Here is a 25,892-nt window from a genome sequence, read left to right as displayed (position 1 = left end):
CACCCACACACACGCCAGCACACGCCAACGACGGGCTGGCAGGGAGGCTGCTATTCAGCTGGCAGCTCACGCGCAACGAAAGCCATTTCTGCTTCTGCCACCCCCTCCCTCCCAGGCCCTGCGCAGACACTCCTGAACCGAGCTGTGACGGACCTCGGGGCACAGCCGCCTGACGCTGCACACGCATTCCTGCTGCATACCCGGAACCCCACAGCCATGCTGGGGGCACAACCCAAAGTCCCTGTGTACAAAAACAGGGATGGAAGGGAGAATCTCTGCTAGCAGTATTGGCCCTATGACACACAGCTGAGCCACTCAGACTGCAGCCAGCAGGGGGCAGTGGTGACACACACCCAATACTGCATCATTATCTCCATTTGTAAACTTGGATTGTAAACGCTTTGGGGCAGGGACTGTCTTCTTGTTTTATGTCTGGACAAGGGGGTCTGGTCCTGACTGAGGCTCCTGGGTGGAGCTAGATAAGACAGATGACACGCTGAGATGCAGGGGGCAAGGGAATTGCCTAGACAAAGCTGTGGCAGAGCTGGGAACAGAACCCAGGAGTCCTGGCTCTTGACTACGAAACTGTCTGTCCTGCCTGACGTCTCAGCCCGAACAGGGTCGTTCACACAGTACCAGGCATTACCAACAAAGGGTGGATTTGAATTGGCAACTGGGGGGAGAGGTTTCTCCAGGAGTAACAATTTCCTGAGCCAGCCAGCCCCTGTCTCATGCTGGCAATAGAGCGGGATCACCCAGGCCAGTCAATGGTTTTCAATTGCAGTCCATGTTAGTTCCAGGGGTGCCCGGGGTGAGAGGGGATACTGTGGGCTGTGCTACTCCACCAAAGGTTACCTGACGGCTCACTGCACAACACTGGTTCCCAAACCCACCGCAGCTGCCATTTTGTGTTCCAATGCAGCATGTTCCTGAGGAGATGCACACACCGTGCTCTCTCCTGGAGGCTGTGTGTTCTTTCTTGGTTTTGCTACATAGGGAAAAGCATGAGACAGGACTACCCTCTTTAACAAACACACTCAAACACACACACACGACACGTGCTCAGTAACACACAATCGGTCTCTCCCCAATCCTTTCTTAAGTGGTTTTTCCTACAGAATCTGGCGTGAATCGATATGAGACTGAAATGCTGGGTAGGAACTGCAGCTGGAACAAATCACTGACCCACGTAGGCCAGGATCCCAGGCTGTGTCTGAACTCGGCGTCAGAGGTGCGCTGTTAGAACACGGTAGCTAGCACATGCTAACACAGCTGCTGTGGACGAGCCAGTGTCTCTAATGTGCCAAGCCGGTCGAGCTCGTTAACAGCTACGCGACCATATCACGGCAGTCTGTTTATTACCAGCTGTGCCTGGCCAGGAGCTGCAGCCTTTCCTTTCAGATGCCCACCCTGCCATTGGACTATTGCAATTTTCTCTGCATGTTTGGAGACAGCAGCTGGAAGGCAAAGGCACCATGGGCAGAGGTGACCCCAGATCTCTGGGAGTTGCACTGGCTGCTCAGGTGGAGTTTAAGGTGATGGTTACGACCTCTAATGCCCTGGGACCTTCCTCTCCAGGCCACGCTTGAGGGATCACCTCCGTCTCCAGGCCATGCTGTCACGGCTGCAGCCCAAGAGTCTGGGATAGGTTCGTCAGTTATTTGTAAACCAAAACACACGCTGACTGAAGCACACTTCTTTAGCGACACTAGCCGTCTAGGCGTGTGGGTCAGAGTGCCTGTGCTCACCCGCAGTCGCAGCACCCCTGCAAATTGCGGGTTAGACCACGGCACGGCGAGCTGCTCCAGAGCTCACCCACGGCTGCTCTGCCCATGGGGGAAACCCCTTCCTGCCCACTTGAGACCTGAAGCACCAAGGTTGCTCGCCCCTGTCATTTCTCGCCTGGCAGGGGCTGTTCTTCTTCAGCCAAATATTGGATACTGTCTGGGACCCGCACTAAGCTGCTGCCGTGTGTGAAGTGCTAGTGCAGGGCGGGGACGGACCCTGACACGCACGTTCACCAGTCAGCGGCTCTGCGGCTGCCCTGCAGAGGTGACTCTGGCAGACAGGTCTTTGTCAGTGCTGCAGTGCAGCGTCTCTCACCTGACCGGCCACGCGCAGCCTCCAGAAGGGACCCTTCGCTCATCTAAGCTCAACCCCTGCATAGCACAGACCACTTACCCCTTCCTCGGAGCCCCGGCCAATGCTGGGCCACAGCGACTTCCAGAAGGGTGATCTAGGGATGGGGAATCCACAGCATCCCTCGTCCCGCGGGGCATCACTGGGCAACGGCTGGGCCTAATTTCTAATGTGGCTGGTTTCTCCTACCGGCTTTTGGTTCTTGCTCGGCCTTTGGCCGCTAGATTAAAGAGCCCTTCGGGTCCTGCTGTTTTCTCCCCGCGAAGGAGTTTAGACACTGGAATCGATTCACCTCTTGAGCTGCCTTTTGACACACTAAACAGACCGAGCTCCCTCACTCACTCGCTGGCCAGCGTTTTCTCCAGCCCTTGAATCATTTGTGTGGCTTTTTTCTGCCCCCACCCCAGTTTTTCAACATCCTCTTTAAAGTGTAGAGCCCAACACTGGACGCAGGGGCCAGGATCGGTCTCACCGCGGCCATCTGCAAAGGCAAAATCACCTCTTGCTCCTACTCATCCGTGCTCCGTTTATCCAGCCAAGGATCGCATTAGCCCTTTTTGGCACTGCATCACACGGGGCGCTCACGTTGTGGTGCGTGTCCGCTCTGCCCCCTAACTCCTTTCCAGCAGCCTGCCCCAACCTGCAGGTGTGCCCGGCATTCCTGGCTCCTCGCTGTATGTCCTCGCCCTATTAAAACGCATTTTGTTGGAATGGGCCCAGTTTACCGAGCGCTCCAGACCGCTTTGTAGGACTGCCCTGTTCTTGTCATTCGTTACCATGCCGCCAGTCCTTGAGCCAGCCGCCAATGTTAGCAGCAGCCTAATTAGAGTTGGCGCTTTGCAAAAAATAACGGCTCAATTCCCTTCCCCCGCACACTCTTCTGCTTGTGGTCAGTGTGCAGTGTCATTAGCCCCATATAACAGGTAGGGGAAACTGAGGCACGGGGCATTGACGTGACTTGCTCAGGTGACACCATTGCCAGCCTTGTGCACAGACCCCCTCGCTCATGACTTCCCCATTTCGCCCAGAGCGCTCACTTTCCCTGCTGCATTTACGGTGCAGGCAGGCAGGGAAGGGGTTAATAGTTTTCCAGGGCCAAGTGTTTGAGAAGCGCAGTTTATTGCAGACCGGCCTTCACCCCAGCAAGCTGGGCTACCCAAGGTCTGCTCATAAAAGCATTAATCACAGCTCAGGTGAGAGCTGTAAACTGTGCAGGGCCTGTCTCTTCCTGGCTGCCCCCGGCTGGCTGAGGACCACAGCTGAGCTCAGCGTCACACAGCCACACAAGGAAACGCCCCAGCGTCCTTGGACGCGCTCTGCTTACTAGACAAACCCCGAGCTGTGCAGGGGAATAACTCACACCCACAGAGCGCACACACCTGCTGCCGTTCTCAGGCCTGCCCCAGCCCCCGCACTCACACACATTCACACACCCGCTAAAGACGGACACGCACCCACTCAGCCCCGATTGCTAGGCCCTCACACGGTACGTGCAGCTGTGCGTTCATATGCTCGTGTACGCCTACACCTCCCCCACGTGCAGCCAGCCAGGCCGCGGGTGGCTCCGGGCGCACACAGCCACACTCGCCCCTGCTGATGTAATGTGCACGTGCTGCTCTGCGATGAGCTGCTGTGTGAGTCGGCAGTAGAGTTTGAACCCAGGGCCACGGCATGGGCCTCTGCCACTTCCGTGGAAGGCGTGACTCCTTCAGCGGGCAGCAGTAGCCGACTGTTATCCGCTCGTTGGGCGAGCTACAACACATCCTCACAGACCCCGAGACACACACTAGTGCCTATTTGTATCTATATTTTTGGACAGGCTTTTTTAACCCCTCAGCCATCTCCGTTTGCTGCCCTGTCACCGCCCAGCCAAGCCGGAACCGTGGGCGTGGGGCGAGGCAGAGGATTTTCTAATTCCTCAGGAGCAGGCTGGGGATGATTCACCAGGCCCCAGCCCAGCACGTGGATTTATTCCAGCTCTGAGCCACTTCCTTACCGCTGCCGGCCCAGCCTTGTTTTCCCCGGCCCGGCAGCCAGGCCTCGAGTCACCCACCGGGAAAAGGGCCAGGACAGCTGCCTATGAGGCCCTCAGGCTCTGCCCTGGCAAGCCGGCACATCTGCGCCTTGAGGGCATACACCCGGCACCCCAGCTCAACGCCCGCCCTGCACGCCCGGGGCCCTGTGCGGCGCCTGGACGGGATGAGCAGCTGGGTTCATTTCGTTGGAATAAATGGGCCCAGAGCATCCGTGCTGTTAGCGTGAGCCTGCCGCTGCCCACCCCTCAACGGGCAAACGGGGCTCGGGGATCACGTGCGGAGCCGCCAGCCTGCCCGGTCCCACGGTAACAGCTGCCGTCAGCCAGCGCCAATCCCCTGCTCTTCCACATGCAGGACAAGAGCTAAAATCAGGGCAGCCTCGGCCCTGCAGCGCTAAGCCAGGTTTGCATCTGGACGTGAGCCTTTCTTCCCCTTTCGTTTCGCTGTAGTGGGTTTGTCAGGTACTCCCCCCTGCCCATTTGGCAGGCTTTTAGCTGCTGTGAAGATGGCACTGGCTGGCCTTTTTGGGGAATAGAGGCGGGGGCTGGCGGTGGCATCACCCTTCCTGTTGTGTGAACCTCCAATCCCCCAAGAACAAGCCAAACACACACAAACGGGGCGAGGAAAACCCAGCAAAGATTGAGCCCGTCTCTGCCACTGCCGCTCCCTGCAGCCTCTGTTGGAGGTCAGGGGCGCTGAGCCGATTTGCAGAGTGGGGGAGCTGGGGCTCCTGCCCCAACCCCCAGAGCTCCCCCTGCTGGGCATGGGGGGGGGGAGCTCCTGGCAACCCCACTCTAGCCCCTGCAGCGCCTCCTGCTGGGAGCTCCTAGGGCTGCAGGACCTGAGTTTCACCACAGCCCCATTCCCTGGAGAGGCTTCCAGGGGCCAGTGACTGGCTGCTGCAGTCCCCAGGGAGAGCCCAGCCCCCCACTAGCCCACCTTACCCCCCGCGCAGCAGCCCTCAGCAGGCAGGAGAAGGGGTGTTGCAGGCACCAGGCAGCAGCTCTGCTCCCCTCCTTCCAGAGTCCAGCCCCTCCGCCCCCGCCAGAGCTCTGGGAGGGTAGCGCTGACCTCCGGGGGTGCTTATCAGCTCCCGGACAGGCCCACACTGGGCAGCCGCCAGTCCCAGCCCTCGTTCTCTCAGCCCAGCTCGCAAGAGGCACGGGGAGGAGAGAGTCAGGCCTCGGCCCCCCGGGTGCCGTGCTGAGCCCGAGGCAGCTGCTGCGGGGGTTGTTGCAGACGGAGGGGGCCTGGGACAGGGTCTTTCAATCCAGGCAGAGACTAGGGGGGTGCAGGCCCCAGCCGTGCTGCAGCCTGAAGATGGGCCCGGGACCAGCGCCAGAGGAGCCAGGCAGCCGGTGAGGGCGGGTCCCCTTCCCGGCCACAGGGAGCCGAGCCCAGCTGTGCCATGAGGGCGCCGGGCTGGGACTCGCTGCTGAGGTTTTTCTCCGCACTCTCTTTACCGAGCCTGGCTGGGCTCCGCGGGCTAGTTTAGAGCCACGGCTCCGGGCCGCTGCCACTTCGCCCCTTGAAAACAGAGGGGAGGACGTGGCGGGTGGAAGCTCAGAGCCCCCGGGGCAGCATGGAGAAGAGTGAGACAGGGCAGAGCATCGGGGACGGGTGGAAAGAGCAGAACACACGCAGCCCCAGGGGGCGGACGACGAGCCCCGACCAACACACGAGGCCAGGTTCCAGCTTCCGGGCTCAGAGCAGCAACTACCAGCTTCCACCCTCCCCCCGACGCCCCCGCTGGCAGGGGCAATACTGGGCTCCCGCGGGCCACCCCAGCCCCTACCTGGGGAGTGAGGACGGGAGCAGCACGGCTGGTTCTGCCCACTGCTCAAAACCTCAGGGGAGCCTCGGGAGATCCCAGCCCAGGGGAGACAAAGCCAAAGAGCAGCTGCCCAGGCAGGAGGGGAGCCGTCAGAGAAGGGGGCAAAGGAGTGACAAACCCTGCCCATGGGGAGCTGCCTCTTCTGCCCTGGGATGGGGGTGGGGCAGAGGAGGCCATGGCCAAGCTGGTGCCAGGGGCCCCGGTGTTTAAAACCAAAAAAACCCAAAGCCCTCAGGCCAGGTGCCTCAAAATCCAGAGCTTTAAAAGTCTTGATTTTTAGCCCAAGTAACGTCACATGGGTTTGGATTCTTCCCCTGCTGGGGGCGACGCCTGAACAGTTTCGGCTTCTCTGCAGCCACAAGGGCTAGAAACTTGCTCAAAAAATGATCAAAGCCAAGATTCCCATCAGTCACCTGATTCCAGGAGCTGGGGCTTTAAAACCCCAATTCTCACAGCTCCGCTGATCAGAGGCCAATGAAGCAGGGGGTCGGTGGAAGGCAGGATTTCTAAGGGGTGAAGGAAGGACAGTTCCCCTCCTCCCGCCCAGCTAGGAAATCCAGCATTGGCAGGAGAGCAGCCAGGTGTGACGCAGACTGGAAACCCCCCGACACCGCGCCGCTGTCGTTCAAACATCGTCTCTTTACTCAGGATTGTTCTCCTTAAAAAGTGTTATTTCCACAGACACCGAGATTGCAAAACACGTGTTAAAACGCAGGAGTTTTCGTTCGTGCCCCCTTCCCACAGTGCATGGGGCAGATCCAATTCATGCCGGCACCCGGCAAGTCCTAGGATTGGACATGTGCAAAGACATGGGGAATCCCCCCACCCCGACAGCAACGTTACACAGTGACGGGGGAAGGAAAGTCTGTGCAAAGTGGCAAGAGGGAGATGCAGAGGAACAGGCCCCACCTGCTCCACGACCTCAGCCCTGGACCCGTCCTGGGTCCCGGCGTCGGGTCCCTTCCTTCAGAGCATCCCAGGTGTAAAGTGCAACTGGCGCAGTCCTGGTTCAAAGGGCGAGGGCCCGGCTCAGTTGACCGTGCTGCTTCGGCTCCTCTCCTCCAAGCTCGGAGGCTTGCCTGGCGCGGCCCCAGCCAGCGGCAGGACCGAGATGTCGTCTGCAGCACAGAGAGAGGAGCAGCAAATCGGCCTTTAGGTTAACAGGCAACTGGGGTCCCCAAGACTCGCCGGCCCAGAGGTGCCCCCCTCCAGGCACGACAGGGGCCAGAAAAGCACTTTGCAGCCGACTGATGGGACCCCAGCCTGCCAGCCCACGGCCCCACGCTCAGACTTGCGTACATCTGCACCCGCGGTGCCCAGGGGCTAACGCCAGCTCCATGGGGAGGGGGGATGAGTAACGGGCAGCTGTTTTCCCCAGAGCCACGCTGACGTCCTGCCCTAGCAGCCCTCCTGGCGGAGCGGGGGGCACTCTGGGCCCGCAGCGTTCCCACCGTTACGGGATTTGTGCCCTCATTCCCCGCTCGACCCAAGGGCGGCTGGGTGCGCAAATCCCTTCGGCAGCTGGGAAAGGTCTCAGCTCGCAGCTGCCAGCCCTGCTGGAGGGCACCCAGGAGAGGCCAGCTACACGCGAACCGGGCTGTCCCGCCCTGCGCGCGGCCATCTGGCGCCCAGCCCCCGTGCTCTGACCACTAGGCCGCACTGCCTGCCACGAGACCTAGGCCAACGGGCACCAGCGTCACATGAGCGCAAACAAGGGCACATCTGCACTTTCCCATCAGCATGGTTAATTCCCCCCCTCCCCCGAGAAGCGGCAGCAGCTCTCCCGTCGCCAGAGCGCTGTCCACATGGGGGCTAGGTGGGTAGAACTACACTGTGCAGGGGGTGGATGTTCACACCCGACACAGGTTTGTAGTGTAAACCAGACCTTACAGAACAGGAGGAGCAGGGGCCGCGCAGCTAAGGAGCCACAGGCCCGCCCCCCCCCCCAAAATCCAGCGCCCCATAGTTACACTAGAGCCCCCAGGCCAACTGGCTCCATGGCACTGCAGAGGCTTTCCCTTGGGCAGCGAACCGGTGCGGTGGGGTGGGGGAAGCGTCTGCGAACAGGCCTGGCCACCCAGCTCAGCAGTGGCTCAGTTAAGCCCTCTTCCTTTCACCCCCTCCCCCCCCCCCGGGCGGTTCTGTGTAAGTCACCCCGTGAGTACAGCCCGGGTGCCCTGGGGCTGGGACCAAGGAGCAGGAGAATGGCTAGCCACCTGCGATGGAGAATGCCAGGAAACTGCAGGTGCAAGAACTAGAGATGGGGACAAAGGCTTATCTAGCTTTCTGGCTTGTTTAAATGCCTCTCATGACCCCCCCTCCCGTACCTCCTGGTGGGAGAGGCAGGGACTAGAATTGCTGTGAGCTTTCCCATAGCCAGCCTTGTTACAGCACGGCCTGCTGGGACCGGGCTAGCGGAGAGCAGCCCCCAGCGCCAGGAGGATCTGAAGCCAGAAGCCCCCCACTCAGAAAGCAGCCCCTCCCGTGCAGGGATTTCACGGCCGCTCCTGCTCTGCAGCCAGCCCTCTGCGGGTCCCCCCCCCTCCCAGGCCGCGGTACTCACGGAATCGGACCCGGATCGGCCAGATCATAATGCAGCACAGACACACGGTGGCGACCACAGCGACCCCCCCGGTGACGACCACCATCACCCAGTGGTAGAACTCAGCGCAGCCAGGGCAGCAGAGCTGGGTCCTGAAGACAAAACGGGACGAGTGAGGCTCCGGCAGGGTCCCCGGCACACGCTGGAGAGAGGAAAGCGCCACAGACGTCTGGGATCAGAGCCGGGCACCGCAGCTGCCCCCAGGGGAGCAGAGAGGGGGCACGAGCTGGCTCTGGGGATGGCACAGAGCAACCAGAGCTGGCTGGCAGAGGGAGGAGAATGGCCTACTACAGCTGACAGCTAGGGCAGTCACTCTGGAGCTCGGAAGGTCTGAGGTTCTCCCCCCGCTGATGACCCAGGGGCCGTTAGAGACTCCGGACTGGGTGACTGCCTTGCTGCCCAGAGGGGGACAGAGGTGCCTGCCCCTGGGGTCTCCTTCAGCAGTCCCAGGCCAGCATCCCCGCCCGGCCACGACACTTACGGGCAGGGGTGCAGGTTCTGGATGGCCATCACCGCCACCCCGTTGGCCACTTTGTCTGTGAAGCTCATGGCCCCATAGACGAAGGCTCCGCTGTGCTGCTGGGGAAATGAACAGCATCAGCCTCCTTCCGCAGCCCAGGGCTCGACCCGCCTTAACCCACCCAGGGGCTCTGCCTCGTCTGGCACGTCCCTCAGCCCCACGCTGGGACCCCCCCAGTCCTCACACCTGGCTCAGGGCGGGCACAGCCAGGCTCAGCCACGTGCAGAACCAGGGAGCCTCCTGCCCCCTTGTGGACAAACTCCTTACTGCAGCAGAAGTTACTCCCCTCCCTGTGGGGCCTACCCAATTCACCCTCCATGCTGGTCAATTTCACGGCCAAAGGGTTTGAATATCAGTCAATTTCACGGTGCTGTAACTGTGTCCTGGCCCAAGAGGGGGGGCGTAGAGGAGGTCACTGGATTGCCACCTTCACTTTTGCGCTGCCTTCAGCCACCGCAGAGCTTCCGGCACCAGAGGAGGCTGCCGGAGGTGGAGGTGGGTCTGATCTCCCCCATATATATGGGGCCTTACATTTTTCACAGTGGTGAAACTGGTGCCAGGGATAAGCCCTTTCCTGTGAAATCTGATCTCCCTTGCGCCGCTGGGAGGGCCCCAGTCTGGGGCACCTAACGGCTAGTCCCGGCTGGGCTGGGGAGGGACAGGATTTGTCCTGCTCCTGCATGGCCACTCTTGGGCGGGGGGAGTAGGGGAGATCAGACCCACCTCCAGGTACCTCCCCCCAGCTGCAGGAGGCTCTGGGGCTCTGGCGCTGCCTCTGGAGGTGGGTCCGACCTCCCCTCTGAGAGCGGTCATGCAGGAGAAGAGCAATTCCTGTCCCTACCCAACCCAACTGGGACTAGCTGTGAAGAGCCTCCAGCTGGGGGTGGCTGGCGGGAAGGGCCAGTCCCCTGTAAGGGGGCTCGGGAGCAGGGCCTGAGAATGGCTCTGAGGCTCCCTAGCTGGTCGCTGCTGTAACTTCTAATTAATCTGCTAACAACGTCTGTCTACACTGTTACAGTGATCCTGGGAACTGACAAACCCTTCTGACTCCCCCGCTGGCTGTGACTCGCTTCTGACTGCAAGGCGGGATGTGTAGGAGCTCCCCAGGGTCCCATCCAAGGGGGGACACAGGTGGCCCTCCCAGCAGCAGCAGCAGCAGCAGGGGAGATCAGATTTCATGGGTAAGGGCTTATTTCACAGTCCGAGACATGTTTGTCACGGCTGTGAAATTGATAGGGCCCTACCCATCCAGTACCAGGGCCAGCGCCCCATTCCGCACAGACTGATGCTCTCTGTAAAGCCACTTCAGGAGCCCAGGAAGGCTGACTGCCCAGCAAACCCAGGAGGCACTAAATCCAGAGAGCCTGGAGCGCCTCTGCTGGACCATACCGGGCTGAACTGCCCTTTGGAAGGCAGCCCTGTTCAGTGACCCTTGCCATACGCTCCTGAGGGCATCAGAGAGCCTGTCCCAGCTGGTCAGGGCAGCCCCAATTAGCCTTTCCCCGCAGGGCCCAGCAAAGGTGGGGGGGTCATGTTCTCTGCTCTCCCCACAGGGCACTAGTTGGGCAGCGGCTGAGCCTGTCCCATCACTCGCCCCACGGGAACGTACCGTGTTGGTCCCAATGAGATCGGCCGTCATGGAGAGGGATGTGATCAAGATGGTGGCTGAGCCAGCCCCGAGCAGCACGGCTGCTCCGTAAACTTCGGCTTTGATCTGGCTGTCCAGGGCTACCCAGGAGGCGAAGGCCAGGATGATGAGTAACCCCACGAAGTAGGTCAGCTGCTCCGGAGACGGCAGGGCGAAGAGCAGTGAGAGAAGGGGCGGGGGGGAGGAGAGACACTCATTAAGCCAGGACTCCGCAGAGCTGCAGCGCATAGGATCACGTATAGAAAGGCGGCGGAGAAACTGGGAAGGATCCAGAGGCGAGCGACAAAGATGATCAAAGGGGCGGGATGCAAGCCGTACGGGTGAAGGCTGGAGGAACGGGGTATGTTCAGTACGGAAAAGAGGAGATGGAGGGGGACGTGATAACGCCCTTCAAACACTTGAAAGGCAGCCATAGAAAAGCCGGAGAGACGCTGCTCTCCCCTGGCACAGAGGGCAGGACGAGGCGAGGGGTTCACACTGCAGCAGAGCAGATTTAGATGAAATCTCAGGACAAACCCTCGAACTGTAAGAGCAGTAGGACGGTGGACCAGGCCGCCCTGGGAGGCCGCGGAAGCGCCTTTGCTGGAGGTTGACAAAAGCAGGCCGGAGAGCCACCTGTCTTCACCCTCCTGCTCCCTCCTAGGGGTCAGGATCCAGCGGAGCTGGGGGGAGAGGGGTGGAGGCCAGGCCTGGAGTAGCTGGGGGCTGTGGGCCAGTGCCAGGTGCATGGCAGAGGTGGAGGAAAGTTCAGAGAGGTTCATACCGGGGCATGCGTGCGGGACTCCTGGGGGCGCCGAGGGTGGCCCTATGGGGACTGCTAAGGGGGGAAATATCCCGGTAACCATGCATGGGCGCGCGCACCTACAATGGAATGGACACAAGCAAGCACTCGAAGCAGCAGCGCAGGAACCATCAGCTGGAAATCTTTTCTCGGGGGGGGGGTGACGCTATAAAACTGAGGGACACGCCCACTAAGGTCCCCTCCCCCCACTCTCTGCTTCTCAAGTCACTACCAAAGGAAGCAGCCACCGAGCGGCTCCTGACCTAAGGAGTTTGGCCCGCAAGCGTGCGGAGAGAGAAACGTCGCTCTGCATTTAACCTGGTTTGGAAGTGAGGCCCCAGCTGTGTTTTCTCTTCCTGTCACTTGTGACCATCCCCACTTTCATGCCCCAGGCCTTGCGCTCACTGCAGCTCTCTGTAGTTTGTGAAGCTCCCGTGTTGCGTTAGCTAATCCCGGGCGCTCGGACTGAAGTGTCTGGGAAACTCCGGTTGGGGTGACAAGTGCTGCAATATCATTTCTATTCATAAAACGACAGACTTTATAGCAGCTTGCATTGCCCGGCCGTACAAGACACGCTTCGCTGGGGAAACGCTACGCCTGGGAGCCTGTTGGGGTCACCCTGCAGTATAACCACGGCTGGGGAGAGCCAAGGGGCGGCTGGCTGGCTAGCACGCACACAGACGTAGCGGGGAGGCTGCCTGGGAGCCGGCCAGAGTGGAAGCGACAGCAGCAAAGCAGTGTAAAGGGCACCCCAGGTTAGAGGGCCGGGCTGGCAGCTGCTCACTGGTCTGGACTGTACCCTGGGCATGTCACCGCCACCCCCAGGGGCGCTCTTTGTTCAGGGCACCTCCCAGGCACACTGGTCAGTCCTGCCAATGGGCGTCTCCCCGCAGGGCTGGACACGCGCGGTTAGAGCTGGACGCAGTCCCCCTTCTTCCCCCGGCTACTCACGTTCCGGCCGATCCACTTGTTGACTGGCTTCATGAGGAAGGAGGAGAGGAAGCCGCTGATGTACATCACCAGGGGGATGGTGGCGATGAATTTCTGGGGCGGAGCGAGACAGAGCTGAGTACTTGGCTCACGGACGACCCAAGGGTTTCCCTCCCCCCTGCCACTGCTGGGACCCCCTGCCCCACTCTGCCTTCCACCTGCGACACAGGAGTTCCCCACTCATGACCCCACTCCAGCGACACCCCCTAGGGCGTGGCAGGGAGGTCCTGGTCGAGTCAGTGCTCGGCGTGAAGCCGACCCACCTACAGCACGCCCAATGCTGGGCACGTCCGACCCCCCCCCCCCGGCGCCCCGCGCGGCTCACGCACCTTGGGAAGCATCAGCGAGTTGGTCAGGTACATGGCGATGTAGGCCTGGGACAGGTTGACGATCAGCCGGGTGGCCATGTACAGCATCGCCACCTGGGGCGGGAGAGACACGACACCTGCCAGGCCCCGCCAGCACAGCTGCGTGCGGGGTGCTGGGGGGACACCGATCCTCCGCCCGCCTGGGGCAGATACAGGACACTGCAGTGACAGAGTGCGGGAGCCACAGAAGCCGGGGGCGAAAGCCACCAGCACGACCAGGGAGCCCACGCCCTGCCGGAACGGGCCTGGACGCAGGACTCCCCTCCCGGCCCAAGCGGGGCACTGCCCAGGCAGGGGTCAGAGAGGGCAGACGGCTGGGGGAACCGGGCAATTGCCCTGCTGCCGCCTGGGCCGTACCTGTCCTGTGGATAGAGATCCAGGCGCCAGGATTGCCAGCAGCAAGGCCTGGCTTCTGAAAGGGTCCCCCCCCCGCCGCCACACCCCGGCCCCAGCTCCCCGCACCGGGCACTCCCCGTACCTGGTAGAAGGCGGGTTCCCGCAGCCAGTGTTTCCACAGCAGCAGTGGGCGGGGGGGGCTTTTCTGCCCCCTCTGCAGTAGCGGCGTGTGCTCCTCGGGCTCGGGCAGCCTGGCCTGGGGGTGGCGCCGCTCCCGGGTGCCCAGGTGGAACAGGAGCGAGAACACGGCGCCCACCCCCACCACGATGAGGGCCAGGTTCTGGGGATGGGACGAGACAGGAAAGAGACTCAGCACAATCCTCGGGAAGCCGGGGGAGGCAGACGGGCACTGGGCAGGGGTTAATGCTCTTCTGCCCCCGCCCAGCAGTTCAGAGGCATGGGGGGGGAGGGGAGGGAGACGGCCCCATAACTGCCCCATAAGGCCTATCCTGCCTCCCAGCTACACTGCTGCAGCCCCCTCATTTAACTCCCTCCTGTCCAGAACACACACAGGCATGTGCAACACACAAGGGTCCCCCAAGCCTCCCATGGGTCTCCAGCCAACTCCCCCCCCCAAAATCACAGCTGTGCTGCCCCGGGCCCGGCCCCGCCGTGCTCACCCGGAAGACATGGATGTCGGATTTGCCCAGGTGCTCCGGTGGCCCCGAGTCCCCGAGCTGGAAGTGCAGGAGCAGCCAGGCCACGCCGTACACGGTGATGTTGGCCACGACCGTGAAGGCATACCTGGGGGGGAGGACGCAGAGAGTCACCGGGGGGGATGCTCCCAGCCTGGTATGCGTGATAGAGGGAGGGGAAAACACCGCCCGTTGGTGCAAACTGAGATCTGTGCCTGAGCCGGCCACGCTCCCCCATATTCCACAGCTAGCGCCCTGCACGCCCGCTGCACACGCCCGGCCTCGTGATGGGGGAGAGCAGCTGGGTGTGTACACACCCGCGGGGTGAATTTGCACAGACACACAACGCAGAGCCAGACTGGCCTGTGCAGTTGGGATGACGCTGCAGGAGAACAGAAGCCCTGGACAGGCCAGGCAGAGGCCCCTGGTCTCCTGGGACTTAGAGACGCCAGGGCCACACCGGACAGAGCACGCTGGGAGCTAGCAAGACCCACAGGGTCCACATCCCCTTCAGATCCACCACAGCCCAGCCCCATCTCCCCTCCGCCCCATGGGACCCTCCAGCCCCCGCCCATCACCCTGGTGCTCGTGGTTTAACAGGTGACCCCAGGGTCGCTCCCGCGGCAGGGAGCCGTTGGGGCTGCACGGCCATTACAGGGCAGACGGACTGGCAGGGAGCCGCCATCTCACAGACACAGCGTTACCTCCCACGGCTCCGGTGCAGGCCCCACATCCTTCCTCTGGAGAGTTATCTGCCGGGCGCAGACCCAGGGGGGAGGGCAGATAACCGAGCCCGCCCGGCGCTGATAAGAGACGCTTCTCTGTCTTCTGACGCAGGCCCGCGCAGGCTGCAGGGGGCCCAGAACCGTCTGCCTGCGAAGCCACGGGGCTGGTTCCCCCCACTCCGGTGACAACAGCGACCGGAGGCAGGGCTCCCCACACCCACAGCTCCCTGGAGGAAGTCCACAGTCCCATCTGGGAAACCCCCCCCCCGCCCCCTGGATTCAACCCATTCGAATCAGAACCAGGACCCCAGACCCACTCACCCCCACGTTCCTGGGCAGCTCAGATCCTCCGCCAGCCCCTCTAACCAGGACCGCCACCCATCACCCCCACCCCTCCACACATCGCAGGGGTTACATGCCCCTGTCGCTGCTCACGCCCTCCAGATAGGGGTTTGCACAGGCCCGTGTGGCCGATCCAGGCTGGGGGGCTTGCTGGGAGCAGAGGCCCTGGAGGGAAGGCGGAGCAGACTGGCCCCCCCCGCCTGGCGGGCCGACTCATGCAGCTCTCCCCAGCTGCCAGAGGGCACCGATCCTGGGACGCTGAACCGGGGACAGGATCGGGGTGTGGGGGAGGGCATCACCAGTCTGCAGCTCCCAACCCCGGTGTATTAATGGAGCGGCTGGGGCGCCCGTCACACCCCCCAGCTCCCAGAGCTGCTGCAGGCAGGACAGGGAGGGGGCAGAACCCAAGCGCTCCCCGACGCCGGTCATCGTGCCCACGGAGTGGGGCTGCCCCCCAGCTCAGAGCAGGCAGCTCGCGGGGGGCACAGAGCTCGGGCAGCGCCGGGGAGGCCAAGGAGAAGAGCCCCAGCGAGGCTGTGGGTTGGGGCCATGGGGCAGAGAGGCGGGCAGGATACCGGCATTGCAGCCCAAGGGGGGAGCGATTTGGAGAACGATTGACAGGCCGGGACTCGGGACCGGCCCCTCTGGCCGGCTGCTCCGGGCCCTGTGGGGTGAATTAACCCTCTCGGCCCCAGAGGGGACTGGGCACGGGCAGCCGCCATGGCTGGGAAGAAGCCGGGCCAGGCTGGTAAGGGAACTCTGAAGGGGTCGGGGAGCGCCGGCCCACCCCGGTGGGGTGTGTGAAGCAGCTCTCAGCCCAGGGGGGTCCAGCGACTCGGCAGGGCCCCCCCCACCCCATCTCCGCGGGCTCGTCCCTGCCCAGATCGAGAGCTGGGCCCAGCGCAGCATCACAGGGCGTGTCAGCATCACGGAGGGGTGGGGGGGCGGGGGGGGTGCTGCCATCTGCTCTGGCGCATCTAACGCTCAGGCGCGGGATTTGAACTCTCCCCCCCCCCGACGCTATCTGAGCCACGCTGGCACCGGAGGGGGCCATTAGCCGTGCTCGCCTTGGAGGGCGCCTTGCACCGTCTCAGCGCGGGTGACTGCCTGCCCCTCGAGTGGGGAGAACAACCCACTACTGGTTCCCAGCTGAGGGAGCCGCTCCTTTCACGGCAGGAGTTCAAAGCCCGCCGGCGCCCGGGGCTGGTTACAGGGCGCGCCGCCCCTCACCTGAACGCAGTCAGCTCCACTTTCTCGTGGTCGCTGGTCACCAGCTCCGGGATGAGCGACAGGTGGGAGATCTGGGTGGCCGCCCAGCCGAACTGGAAGATGACTATGAAGGGGATGAAGTAGATGAGCGCGGCCCACTGGGGCGTGGCCTCCGTGCAGCCCAGGCAGGGGTTGAATATGAAGGGGAAGGACAGCAGGACGCAGACGGTCCCTGGGGAGGCAAGAGACAGGAGTTAACGTGGAGCTTCTTGGGCATCATAAGGGCAGCACAGAGCCCGGCAGGGCCGACGTCGCGTCACAGCGTCTGAAAGCAGGAGCTGTGCTACGGGCCAGCACCTCTGTCCGCTCCCTGGCCTGCAGAGCAAACCCCTCTCACCTTCCCGAAGCTGCTGCATCTTCAATCTAACCCTGCAACCCTCTGCTCGGGGCCAGAAAGCACCTTATCAACGGTCATCCGGCGAGTCCCTCTCCCCAGGGCTTCCCCAACGTACTCGGGGGGGGCTCACGTCTTCGGACAGGCTGGCTCGCGGACACCCACCCTGCCTCCTCGGGCTACGCGGGGCAGCGACAGCAATTACAGGCATGCAGGAGCCAAGCTCCTCGCTTCGGTCACTGACACATGGCAGCTTCAATTACAGGCATGCAGGAGCCAAGCTCCTCGCTTCGGTCACTGACACATGGCAGCTGAAAGCAGCAGCCAGCGACGCTGGCCAGTCCCGCGCCGGCGGGTGCCCAGTCCCAGAGTCAGACAGTCCCTGATCCGAACACTAGACCATGCTCCTTGGGGGCAGGTACGGTCAGACGTGGACGGGCACAAGGCCCCCCCCCCTTACGCAGCTCTCAGCCAGAGGCAGCCGCCTGCTCACTTCCAAGGAGGGAGGTTTCCGGGATGGAGCAGCCAGCCCCAGATTCTCCTCCGGCCCCAATGCCGCTGCAGTCTGGGCCCCATCCTCGTCCCCCTGGGTAACCCTATAGCGGCGTTTGGCCCTCCCAGTGCTGCTGGGGCCAGCTGGAGTCTCAGATCCCAGCAGAACCAGCCATCGGGGAAGGGAAAAGGGTCCGTAAGAGCCTGTCCTGTCACAGCAGTTTAGAAACCAACCCAACCCCTAGCGCGGCTGCAGCTCTGCTGGGAGAAGGGTGTTGACCCAAGCAAGCCGCACTGGTACAAGCTCCGTTATCCCAGCCCCCTGGGTCACGCCAGGGGGGCTGCGCTCGGCGAGGAACCGATGGGTCACCTAGCAGCCGTGATACGAAGTCGGTGCTTAGGTCACCTGAGTGTCGCCAGAGACGCGGCCCATTTGTTATTCCGTGGCAGCTTGGCCGGCTGCCCTCCGGATCCCACCGGGCTTTGCCATTTCTAGCAAGATGCGACAGCTGAACAGATGTAGGGGCGAGGGCGGGGGTGAGCGGACAGCAGAGCCGGGGGTTTCCTCCCCCCCGCCCCCCCCCCGGAATACATTTTTCTGCCATTCCAGAGATTTGAGCCCCAGAATTCTCTGGGGACAGACTGAGGGCCAGACAGACAGACGCCAGCTGACACAGGGCCCTGTTCCCAGCATGTCACAGGGAGCGGACGCAGCCTCTCTGCCCCACACTTCACAGAGCAGGAACCAGGCAGAGTCCAAGGCCAGGAAGCTAGTGGGTGTCGGAGCCGGGACGAGAACCCCAGACCCCCCTCTCCCCAGCCTGCACCTTGCGCACACGGCCCACGTTCCCCCCGAGGGCTGCAGCTGACAGACAGACGTCACCCACTGAACGGATTATTCCCCCTGGCAAGCAAAGCCCACATGGTTTGGGGTCTGACCCCTCAGCATCCGGTGTCAGTTGGGGGCTGGTCTCCCCACCCAGCCCCCCTCCAGGCCGTGCAGTATAACTCCCTCATCCCACGCCTTGCCTCTCTGTAGGCCCCCGCCCCAGAGCGGCCTTGCTACCAGCAAGAAGCCAGCGCTGGGAGGACCAAGGGCAGGGTGAAGGCCACACGCCCCATTCCCAGGAGAGGGTGAAAGGCAAGCAAGGGCTGTCCAGGAGAGACAGGACAGGGCAGCTAACGGGCCATTTCCGTCAGCTGCTGGAGCAGGCGGAGAGCCTCCACCCCTCGGCTCCATCCAACTCCCAGGCTGAGAACCACAGAAGGCAGCACAAGCCGGGCCCTGGGGCATTCGCCGGGGGCACAAGATCTGAGCGTCAGAGGCTCTGGAGGGCACAGCAGGAAGGGGAACCTTGCACCAGCTACTCAGCTAGCATTAAGTCTGCACATCGCCCCCCCCAAGCGCCCGCGGGGCGCCAGCGGCACCGTTCTGCCACGCTGCTCTCTCTACTTCTCTGAACCAGGTGGGGATTTTTCTTTCCTAAAAAGCACAGCGAGGCCAGAAACCAAGTTCCAGGCGGTGTCAGAATGAAACCGGAGATGATCTCCACAGCTCCTGTCCCCCCCCCTCGTCCCCAGCCTCTCCATCGGCGTAAGCGTCAGAGCCTCCTTTGAACAAAGAAAAGCAGCCAAAACGGCCCTCCAGCTTCCTGTCGCTTCACGCGTCGCCGGCTGTCTGACGCACGTGCTCAAGTGCACAGAGCTGCCCCTTCCCTGCTCCAGAAACCAACCCCGGTCCTGGCAGGCAGAGGCGCGTGCAGCCGAAAGCCCCACGGCTGGACATCAGGGCTCCTGATTGTCTGTGGGCACCGCAGCTTGCGCGGGCTTTTCTGCGCTGAGCGTGGCTCTGCCCTGGCGTCTTGGCTGAAAGTCCAGTTTTTAATTCTTCCTGCCTGATGGCGTTTCCCTGCCGTTGCGATGGGCTAGGAAGAGCTGGGAGGAGTTGGTCCGAACTGGAAACCCCGGCTCTCTCCTACTCATTTGGACCGGGGACAAAGTGGGCTGGGTGATGCTCCCTTTCCGCACCCCTTCCCGAGGGGCTGGCCTGGGCCCTGCCATCCCCCCCCCCCCGCCAAAATGTTCTTCTGTGCCCTCCAACAGAGCATGCCCCACAGTTTGGGGACCCCACTCCTAGCAAGACAGCTTTTTCTAATCTCTCTCCAGCCTCGAACGCCAGAGCAGTGCGAATCAGGCAGAGATCTCCCACTCTGCTAGAAATGCTACAGTGAAGAGGTTCATCTGGCGCCGTGGTTAACCCAGCTCCCCGCGACGCTAGAATTCTTCTGTCCTCCTGGCAGTGTCTGCATGCGGCTGAAGTCGGCTTAATTGCATCGCACAGGGTGTGAAATGGTTCCCATCCCTGCGCGACAGGGTTAACCAACCTAACCTCGCAGGGCAGCCCAGCCCTCGGCCTGTCTGCCTCCCCGCCCACAGCCTGGTTTCTCTGGGCGGGTGTTTATCTGCACTGCAGTAACGGCTAGAGGCCTTCACCAAGATGAGGACCCTGTCAGGCCAGGTGCTGCAGAGGCTCGGTACGAGTCCCCACCCTGCAGAGCCAACAACCTCAGGCCTTCTCTAAACGGGAAAGTGGCACCTGTTAGGCTAAACCTAAACCCATTCAGGGCTTGTCTACACATGAACACTAATCCAGATTGAGGCAGGATAAGAATAAAGCAGATTAGCCATTCCTGACTAATGCCATGTGTAGACAAACCCTTAAGACTCGGTCTATACTTAAAACATAGGTCGACCTAACTAAGGTGCTCAAGGGTGTGAAAAATTCCACCCGAGAGATGTAGTTAAGACGACCTAAGCGTTGGTGTCGACCCAGCTCCCGCCTTCAGCACGGGGGCAGGGGGACGGGGGGGAGGGTGGTGATTGCAGCAACGACAACCTCTCCTGTTGCTGTAGCATGTGTCTATACTACAGCTGCGGTGGTGACCTACCCTACCTCACAGCAACGCACACTTCCGTGCGAACGCTCTTCAGTTTGACGTACACCTGTTCCCAGCCGACTCCGGGATATTTTCATTTAACCTTATGCTGGAATCAGAGCATCCACTCTGGGGCTGGCACCAGTTTAATTTCCCTTTAAATTAATCCAGCTCAATTCTCACATACACAAGCTCCAAGACAAAGGGACTTTCCCCACCACCACCTGCAAAATGGGGAACCAAGGCTCAGCGAGAATGAAGTGACTCAGTGTGGGCGGAGGTGGGGAATCCACCCACACCTCACGTGTCCGAGTTCAAGCACAAGATCGCCTCTCCTCCCTAGCATCGCCGGTTTCCCCCCAGCACCCCGTGTGGCAGAACTTCCAGCCGCAACTAGCTCATCAACTGGCAGAGGAACCCTCTTGCGAGGATTAAAAAAATTACTTGTCTTTTGCAACAAATATTCTGGCCCCATTCAGTGCTGCACTAGATTTGTCCTTGGAGGCCTGGTCTGCCTGAGACACGTCACTTGTTGCCAACAGTGGGCTCAGTCACCGCATCCTGACACAGGCTGGACACGTTTTTCCCGGCAATCGTCATCACCAATGGGCAGATTTCCTAGCCTAAACCAGCCTCTGTCCCCAATGCATTTACCTATCTGTGATCAGCTCCATCCTGTGGGCCAAGGATGTCCGTCCTGGAGAACAACGATCTGTCTTTTTGGGGTTGGCCTCGTGACAGGACCCACAAGGTTTGGAGTAGCCTTCAGCACAGTAGCCTTTCACCACAGCCCGAATCAAACGATCTAATCTTGGGACATGATCAGATCTGCACTGGCTTGAAAGAGTTCCCTTATTCCAGTCCGGGGATCAAAAAACTGCAATCAAAGACCAAGACTTGGGGCCGTACACGGCCCTCGAGTGGGGACATCAATGGGAGTTGTGTGTCTGAAGGCAGGTCAGGACGGGCCCCCAATGCTGAGACAGAGATGCAATGGCATGAAAGGGTCCAGGGACAAGCTGTGCTTTTCATCTGGGACACCTGATGGACCCCTGCAGCTCAAACCAGCACCCACGAGCTGTTCCCCGACACGTCCCCGTGACAGGTTCACGTGAAGAACAGTTTGGCACAAGACCTCACATGAAAGAGGTTCCCGGCATCTGGAGATAAAAGGGATCTCAGCAGGTTTCATCAGACACTCAGTCTGCAGCTGAAGGTTTAACTTAGAGATGGGCTCAAAACTAAACCAAGTTTTGGGGCAGTTCGGAGCCAGATGACAGGGCTCCAGCCCCCAGCCCCCATTTCTGCTCCATGTTAGTAGACAGATGTTGTGTAAGAAGGGGTCAGGGGAGTTTCACATGATTAGCAGCCCAATTCTCCATCAACTATCACCAGGGAGATTTGGTAGGGCTGTTACCTCCCGCCACCTCTTCAAGGGTCGGATCCAAAACCCATTGAGTTCACAGGAGTGCTCACAGTAGGCTCATTGGGCTTTGGGTTGGACAGCAGAGCCTGAGGGGGTGGGGGGAGGCCAGCTTTTACACTGGCTCTAGGGCCTGGTTATCAGAGGATGGATTGCTGGGTGTGCTACGGTGACACCAGCACAGATCACAGCCCCACAAGTACAGAGGAAGGCAGTCCCTGCACAAAGGAGCTCACAGTCAAAACGGGTGGCAGGAGAAACTGAGGCACTGAGAAGGGAAGGGACTTGCCCAAGATCACCCAGTAAGTCAGTGGCAGAACCAGGAGTAAAGCCAGCTCTCCCGAGTCCCAGTCTGGGGCACTACCCACTGGACCGCACTGCCTTGCTAGAAAGACAGAACTCTGAACCCCTAGAAGAAGTAAGTATCTGAGGGTTAGTGTGCAGCAGACATTAGGTCCTTCCAACCACATCTGAATCGGGGGAGGCGAGCCTGACACAGCTCCCCGAGACCTGCTGGTGAAGAGCAACTGCTTCCCCTGGACAAGAACCATCCCTGCCCAGGAAGTCCTGCCCGGGTATCACTCGTGCCCAGCGGCTGTATCCGTGGCCTTTCAGCCCAGACAGGACGCACTAAGACCCACGAGTCCCAGACGGTCCTTGAGGGACGTTTCTATGGGACCGGCAACCTGCAGCTGCCACAGCGTCTCAGGAGAGCTGCAAACGCTGTGGGGCGGCAGAGATCAGCATGAGACGTGGCCGTGAGCGAGAGCAGGACATGCCCTAGGCAGCCAGCCCTGGAACTGGCTGGCAAAGGCTGTTTGACAGGCAGGGCATGGAGAGAAAGTGGCCACTGCGGGACTCCTGGGCTTCCCAGGCCCCTTCTCCTATCTGGTGGCTGTGGTGTGAGAAGGGGAAGGGTGGCCTAGTGGTGAGTGGACTAGGCTTGGACTCAGGCAGCCTTGGCTTGATTCCTTTCTCTGCCACAGGCTCCCTGTGTAACCTTGGGGACGTCACTAGGGTGATGTCCACACCGCATTGTAAACCTGGGTTTCCCATTGCTGGTGCAGGGTCTCACAGACATGCTAAACACAGCCACAGTGCACCGCACAAACCTTCTGGCTCGGGTTTGCGGCTTGAGCTGTGTCCACACTGCAAAAGGACAGGGCTTGGACCTGAATATCAGCAGGACTCGGTTCTGGTCCACCCCACCAGCAGGGTCCCAGGACCCAGGTCCTGACGCTTGCTGATCCGAGTCAGACTGATTTGTGTGGATGGAAGGGGGGCTCGGGCTCAAACATGAGTCAGAGCCCAGCCTCAGTGTGCAGTGTAGACAGGCCCTCAGCCTCCCTGTGCCCCCTCCATAGGAGGGGGGGATAGCCGTGCTGTGGGTGTGAGGGCGACAGAAGTACAATAGAGGAGACAAGCAGCAGAGACTAGCTTCCATCTGCAGCCCCACTCTGGCAAGGGGCCGTGTGTCCTCTACACCACTGAGCAGGGCATGTTACAGAAAGCCATTATCCCAGATCACGTCCCCAGCCCACCCAGGCTGGTGGCAAGCTGAGAACAAAGCAGGCAACTTACGAACCAGAAGGGGCAACTGTAGTGTCAAATCCCTCCTGATCACAGTGCTCTTTGTAATCGTCTGTTTATAACAAGCCACAGCATTACATTTAAATTAGTCTAGTGCTGGAAAAGGAGGAGCGTGGCTCCTGGAACCTATTTCTGGCTCTGCCATGGACTCCGGAGCACCGGGGTGAATCTCTACTCCCCGTGCGTCTACGTTTCCCCATCTGTAAGACAGGGCTATGCCTTTGCTTGGGAGCTTTGAAGGTGCCTTGAGACAGTCAGGTTTGAGTCTGACAAGCATCCCAAAAGGAACTGCAGTGGGACATCTCCTGCCAAGCCATTGCTCTGGGGCCAGACTCTCTTTCTGTTCATAAACATCGACTTGTCTGTACCGTGCAACCCTGCAGAAATGCAGCTAGAAATAGAGAAGTCAGAGGTGCCCCTAGGATTCAATTCAGCACTTCTCCACAGCAGCTCTGGCAGAAGCTGCTTCTGCATTCTGCCTGCCCACCAGGAGAGGGGCTGTTTTCGAACTATTACTTCACCATTATCAGAAGGAAGCACCTTGGGTGTTTCATCTCAAAAAATACTAGATGTCAATTTCTTCACATTAACTGAACTTCCACAGGAGCCTGAGTAATCACATCTCTGAGGGCTGGTCTACGCTAGGAACTTGCATCAGCATCGCTAGATGTAGCGATGCTGACTTGACCCCTGGTGTAGACAGCGCTGGGTCGACAGAAGAATTCTTCCGTCAACCTGGCGACCGCCTCTCGGGGAGGTAGATTACCTCCACCAAACAGGAGAACCCCTTCCATCGACATAGGTAGCATCTACACTGAAGAGCTGCAGCTGTGTGGCTGTAGTGTTTTAAGGGTGGACGTGCACCCCCAGTGGAGAAGACACCAGGGCCCCGTGCAGCAGAAGGTTAGATAAGAGCAGATTGTCACATTGGTCAGCACTGGGGATTGAACCCATAATCCCAGAGTTAAACACAAAAGTCTGAGTCTCAGCTGGGAGCTGTGGCAGACTGGTGTCCAGGTTCAGAGCCGGACACATCACACCAGGCAGGGCACGTTCGCAGCAGGGCCATTTGAACCAGGGTAGCTGCCCCAGTGCAGCCCTGGGCTTGCCTGATGCTATTTATGCTAGTAATTTCCCAGCACGGCACACCTACACTAGATGCTACACCATCGCCGGCATGGCTAGTGACTGCGTCAGCCCCAGGATACAGATTCTGTTACAATTCAGACCAAGCTCATACTGCTAATTATTCCTACACAAACGCCAGCAGCTTTGTTTAGCCCAGACATCATTAACCCTGGCACCCCTGCTACCTCCCAGCAGGGATTATTACCCATCAACCTCTCACTGAACAAGACTCCCAACTGCTTCACCAGGCTACCTATGCAGATGAGCCCTACTCCCTTGAGCAAAGGTCTGCAGGATCAGGCCCTTCACTGCCCCATGCTGTTGCAATGGCTAATCGTGCCCTGTCCCAAGGAGACAGATTGCTTCCCTGCCCTCTGCTCGACAGCTGCCACATTCCACCCCAGAAGTGGCTGCATTTCTCTGGTGGGAGAGTGATCCATCCCTGCTGACAGATTGTGCCGGCCAGTTTCCGGGGTGCTTTGGAACTCTAGTGGAATGATTCTGCAGCAGTCCCAGGGCCTGTGCTATACAGATCAGATTAGATAGTCACAGGGGTCCCTTTTGGCCTTGGGTCGTTCCCCCCGAGAAGAGGCCCTTGCACTCCCCATCACAGCAGGGAAGGCCAGCCGCCTGGGCGGCCCGGGGAGCTTGTCCTGTCCCCAAAGCCCTGTGCCCTGGGACGGGAGTGATGCTCAGAGGTGGGGGAGAAGCACAGAGGGAGGGCTGAGCCGTGCACTGCAGGGCTGAGCTGGGCAGCAGAGGGAGCAGGGGCCAGGGAAGGGAGGAGACAGCAGGGGAGGAAGCTGCTGTAATACTGGAGTCGGCCAGGCCAGCCCGAGGGAGCAATGCAGAGACACCGGCCTTCAACTAATCATCGCCCGTTTCCCCTTCCTTCCTTCCTGGCTGGCTCGGCTCAGCCCAGAGCGGCTCCCCCAGGGCAAGGGTCGGCCAGCCTGGCTGGGCACGGGGCCCCCCAACCCAGGGGAGCGGGAACAGTTTTTAGGGGGGGAGGTACCGAGAGCCATTGAACCGAACTGTAAACCCGGTGTATGAGGGGAAACTAGGCGGCATCCCCAGTTCCAGCACCAAAGCGGGGGGGGGCTCCCCAAGGCGCTTTGCGATCTGGGGGGGGGGGAGGGGAAGAGGGGCGCCCCGGTCTTTCCCAGCCAGCCCCGGCTGCCTCCGGGGAGGCTTTCACGGGCTCCCAGAGCCGGTGCCGCCTTATCCCAGCCCCCCGGTCCCCGCAGCCCCCCGCTTACCCACGAGGTGCCAGGACTTCCTCCGGCCGTAGCGGCCGCAGCCGGCCGAGCGGTCCGACTCGTAGCCCACCAGGGGCGTGCAGAGCCCGTCCGCCACCTGGCCCACGAGCAGCAGGGCCCCCGCGTGGCGGCTGCTGTAGCCCAGCACGGCGTGGAGGTAGAGCAGCAGGTAGGTGAACCACATGGAGGCGCACAGGTCGTTGAGGAAATGCCCCAGGGCGTAGCTGAGCCGGGCCGGGCCGGAGAGCGGCGGCCCCGGCTGCGGCTCCGCCATGGCGGGGCTCGGCGCAGGACAGCTCCCAGCGGCCTTCGAGCGGCGCGGCCTGGGCCGGGGACCCCTGGTGCAGGGGTTTTACTGCCCGGCCCCGGCCGCAGCCATGGAGGGTCCCCGGGGACGGGGAGGGACCGCGGGGGCCCCCTGGCCCGGGGCTGGCTCTACCGGCGG

The 25,892-nt window shown here is 61.1% G+C and overlaps 1 protein-coding gene across 4 annotated transcripts; it reads right to left on the bottom strand.

The window, feature by feature from the left end:
- Window positions 1-5,557: 5,557 nt before the first annotated feature.
- MFSD12 (major facilitator superfamily domain containing 12) lies at window positions 5,558-25,861 on the bottom strand. Of its 4 annotated transcripts, none has more exons than XR_010921580.1 (10): window positions 25,448-25,861; window positions 16,247-16,457; window positions 13,935-14,058; window positions 13,397-13,594; window positions 12,880-12,972; window positions 12,512-12,604; window positions 10,741-10,911; window positions 9,093-9,190; window positions 8,573-8,753; window positions 5,558-7,127 (listed from the first exon to the last, which is right to left on the bottom strand). XR_010921580.1 is itself a non-coding variant. In XM_067557376.1 (10 exons), the coding sequence occupies exons 1-10, from the start codon at window positions 25,719-25,721 to the stop codon at window positions 7,039-7,041; spliced, it is 1,482 nt and encodes a 493-aa protein (XP_067413477.1). In that variant the 5' UTR covers window positions 25,722-25,861; the 3' UTR covers window positions 5,837-7,038. The 4 variants fall into 4 exon arrangements, 2 of the variants coding, with proteins under 2 accessions (XP_067413477.1, XP_067413482.1); XR_010921582.1 differs by having other exon boundaries at window positions 9,093-9,187; XM_067557376.1 differs by having other exon boundaries at window positions 5,837-7,127; window positions 8,573-8,703.
- Between the last annotated feature and the right edge of the window lie 31 nt (window positions 25,862-25,892).

Source organism: Emydura macquarii, unplaced genomic scaffold (assembly GCF_026122565.2).
Source record: "Emydura macquarii macquarii isolate MOO-44397 ecotype Brisbane River unplaced genomic scaffold, CSIRO-AGI_Emac_v2 contig_306, whole genome shotgun sequence".
NCBI lineage: Eukaryota > Metazoa > Chordata > Testudines > Chelidae > Emydura > Emydura macquarii.
Note: the sequence above shows the minus strand (reverse complement) of the source record. Positions and strands in the feature narration are given on the sequence as shown.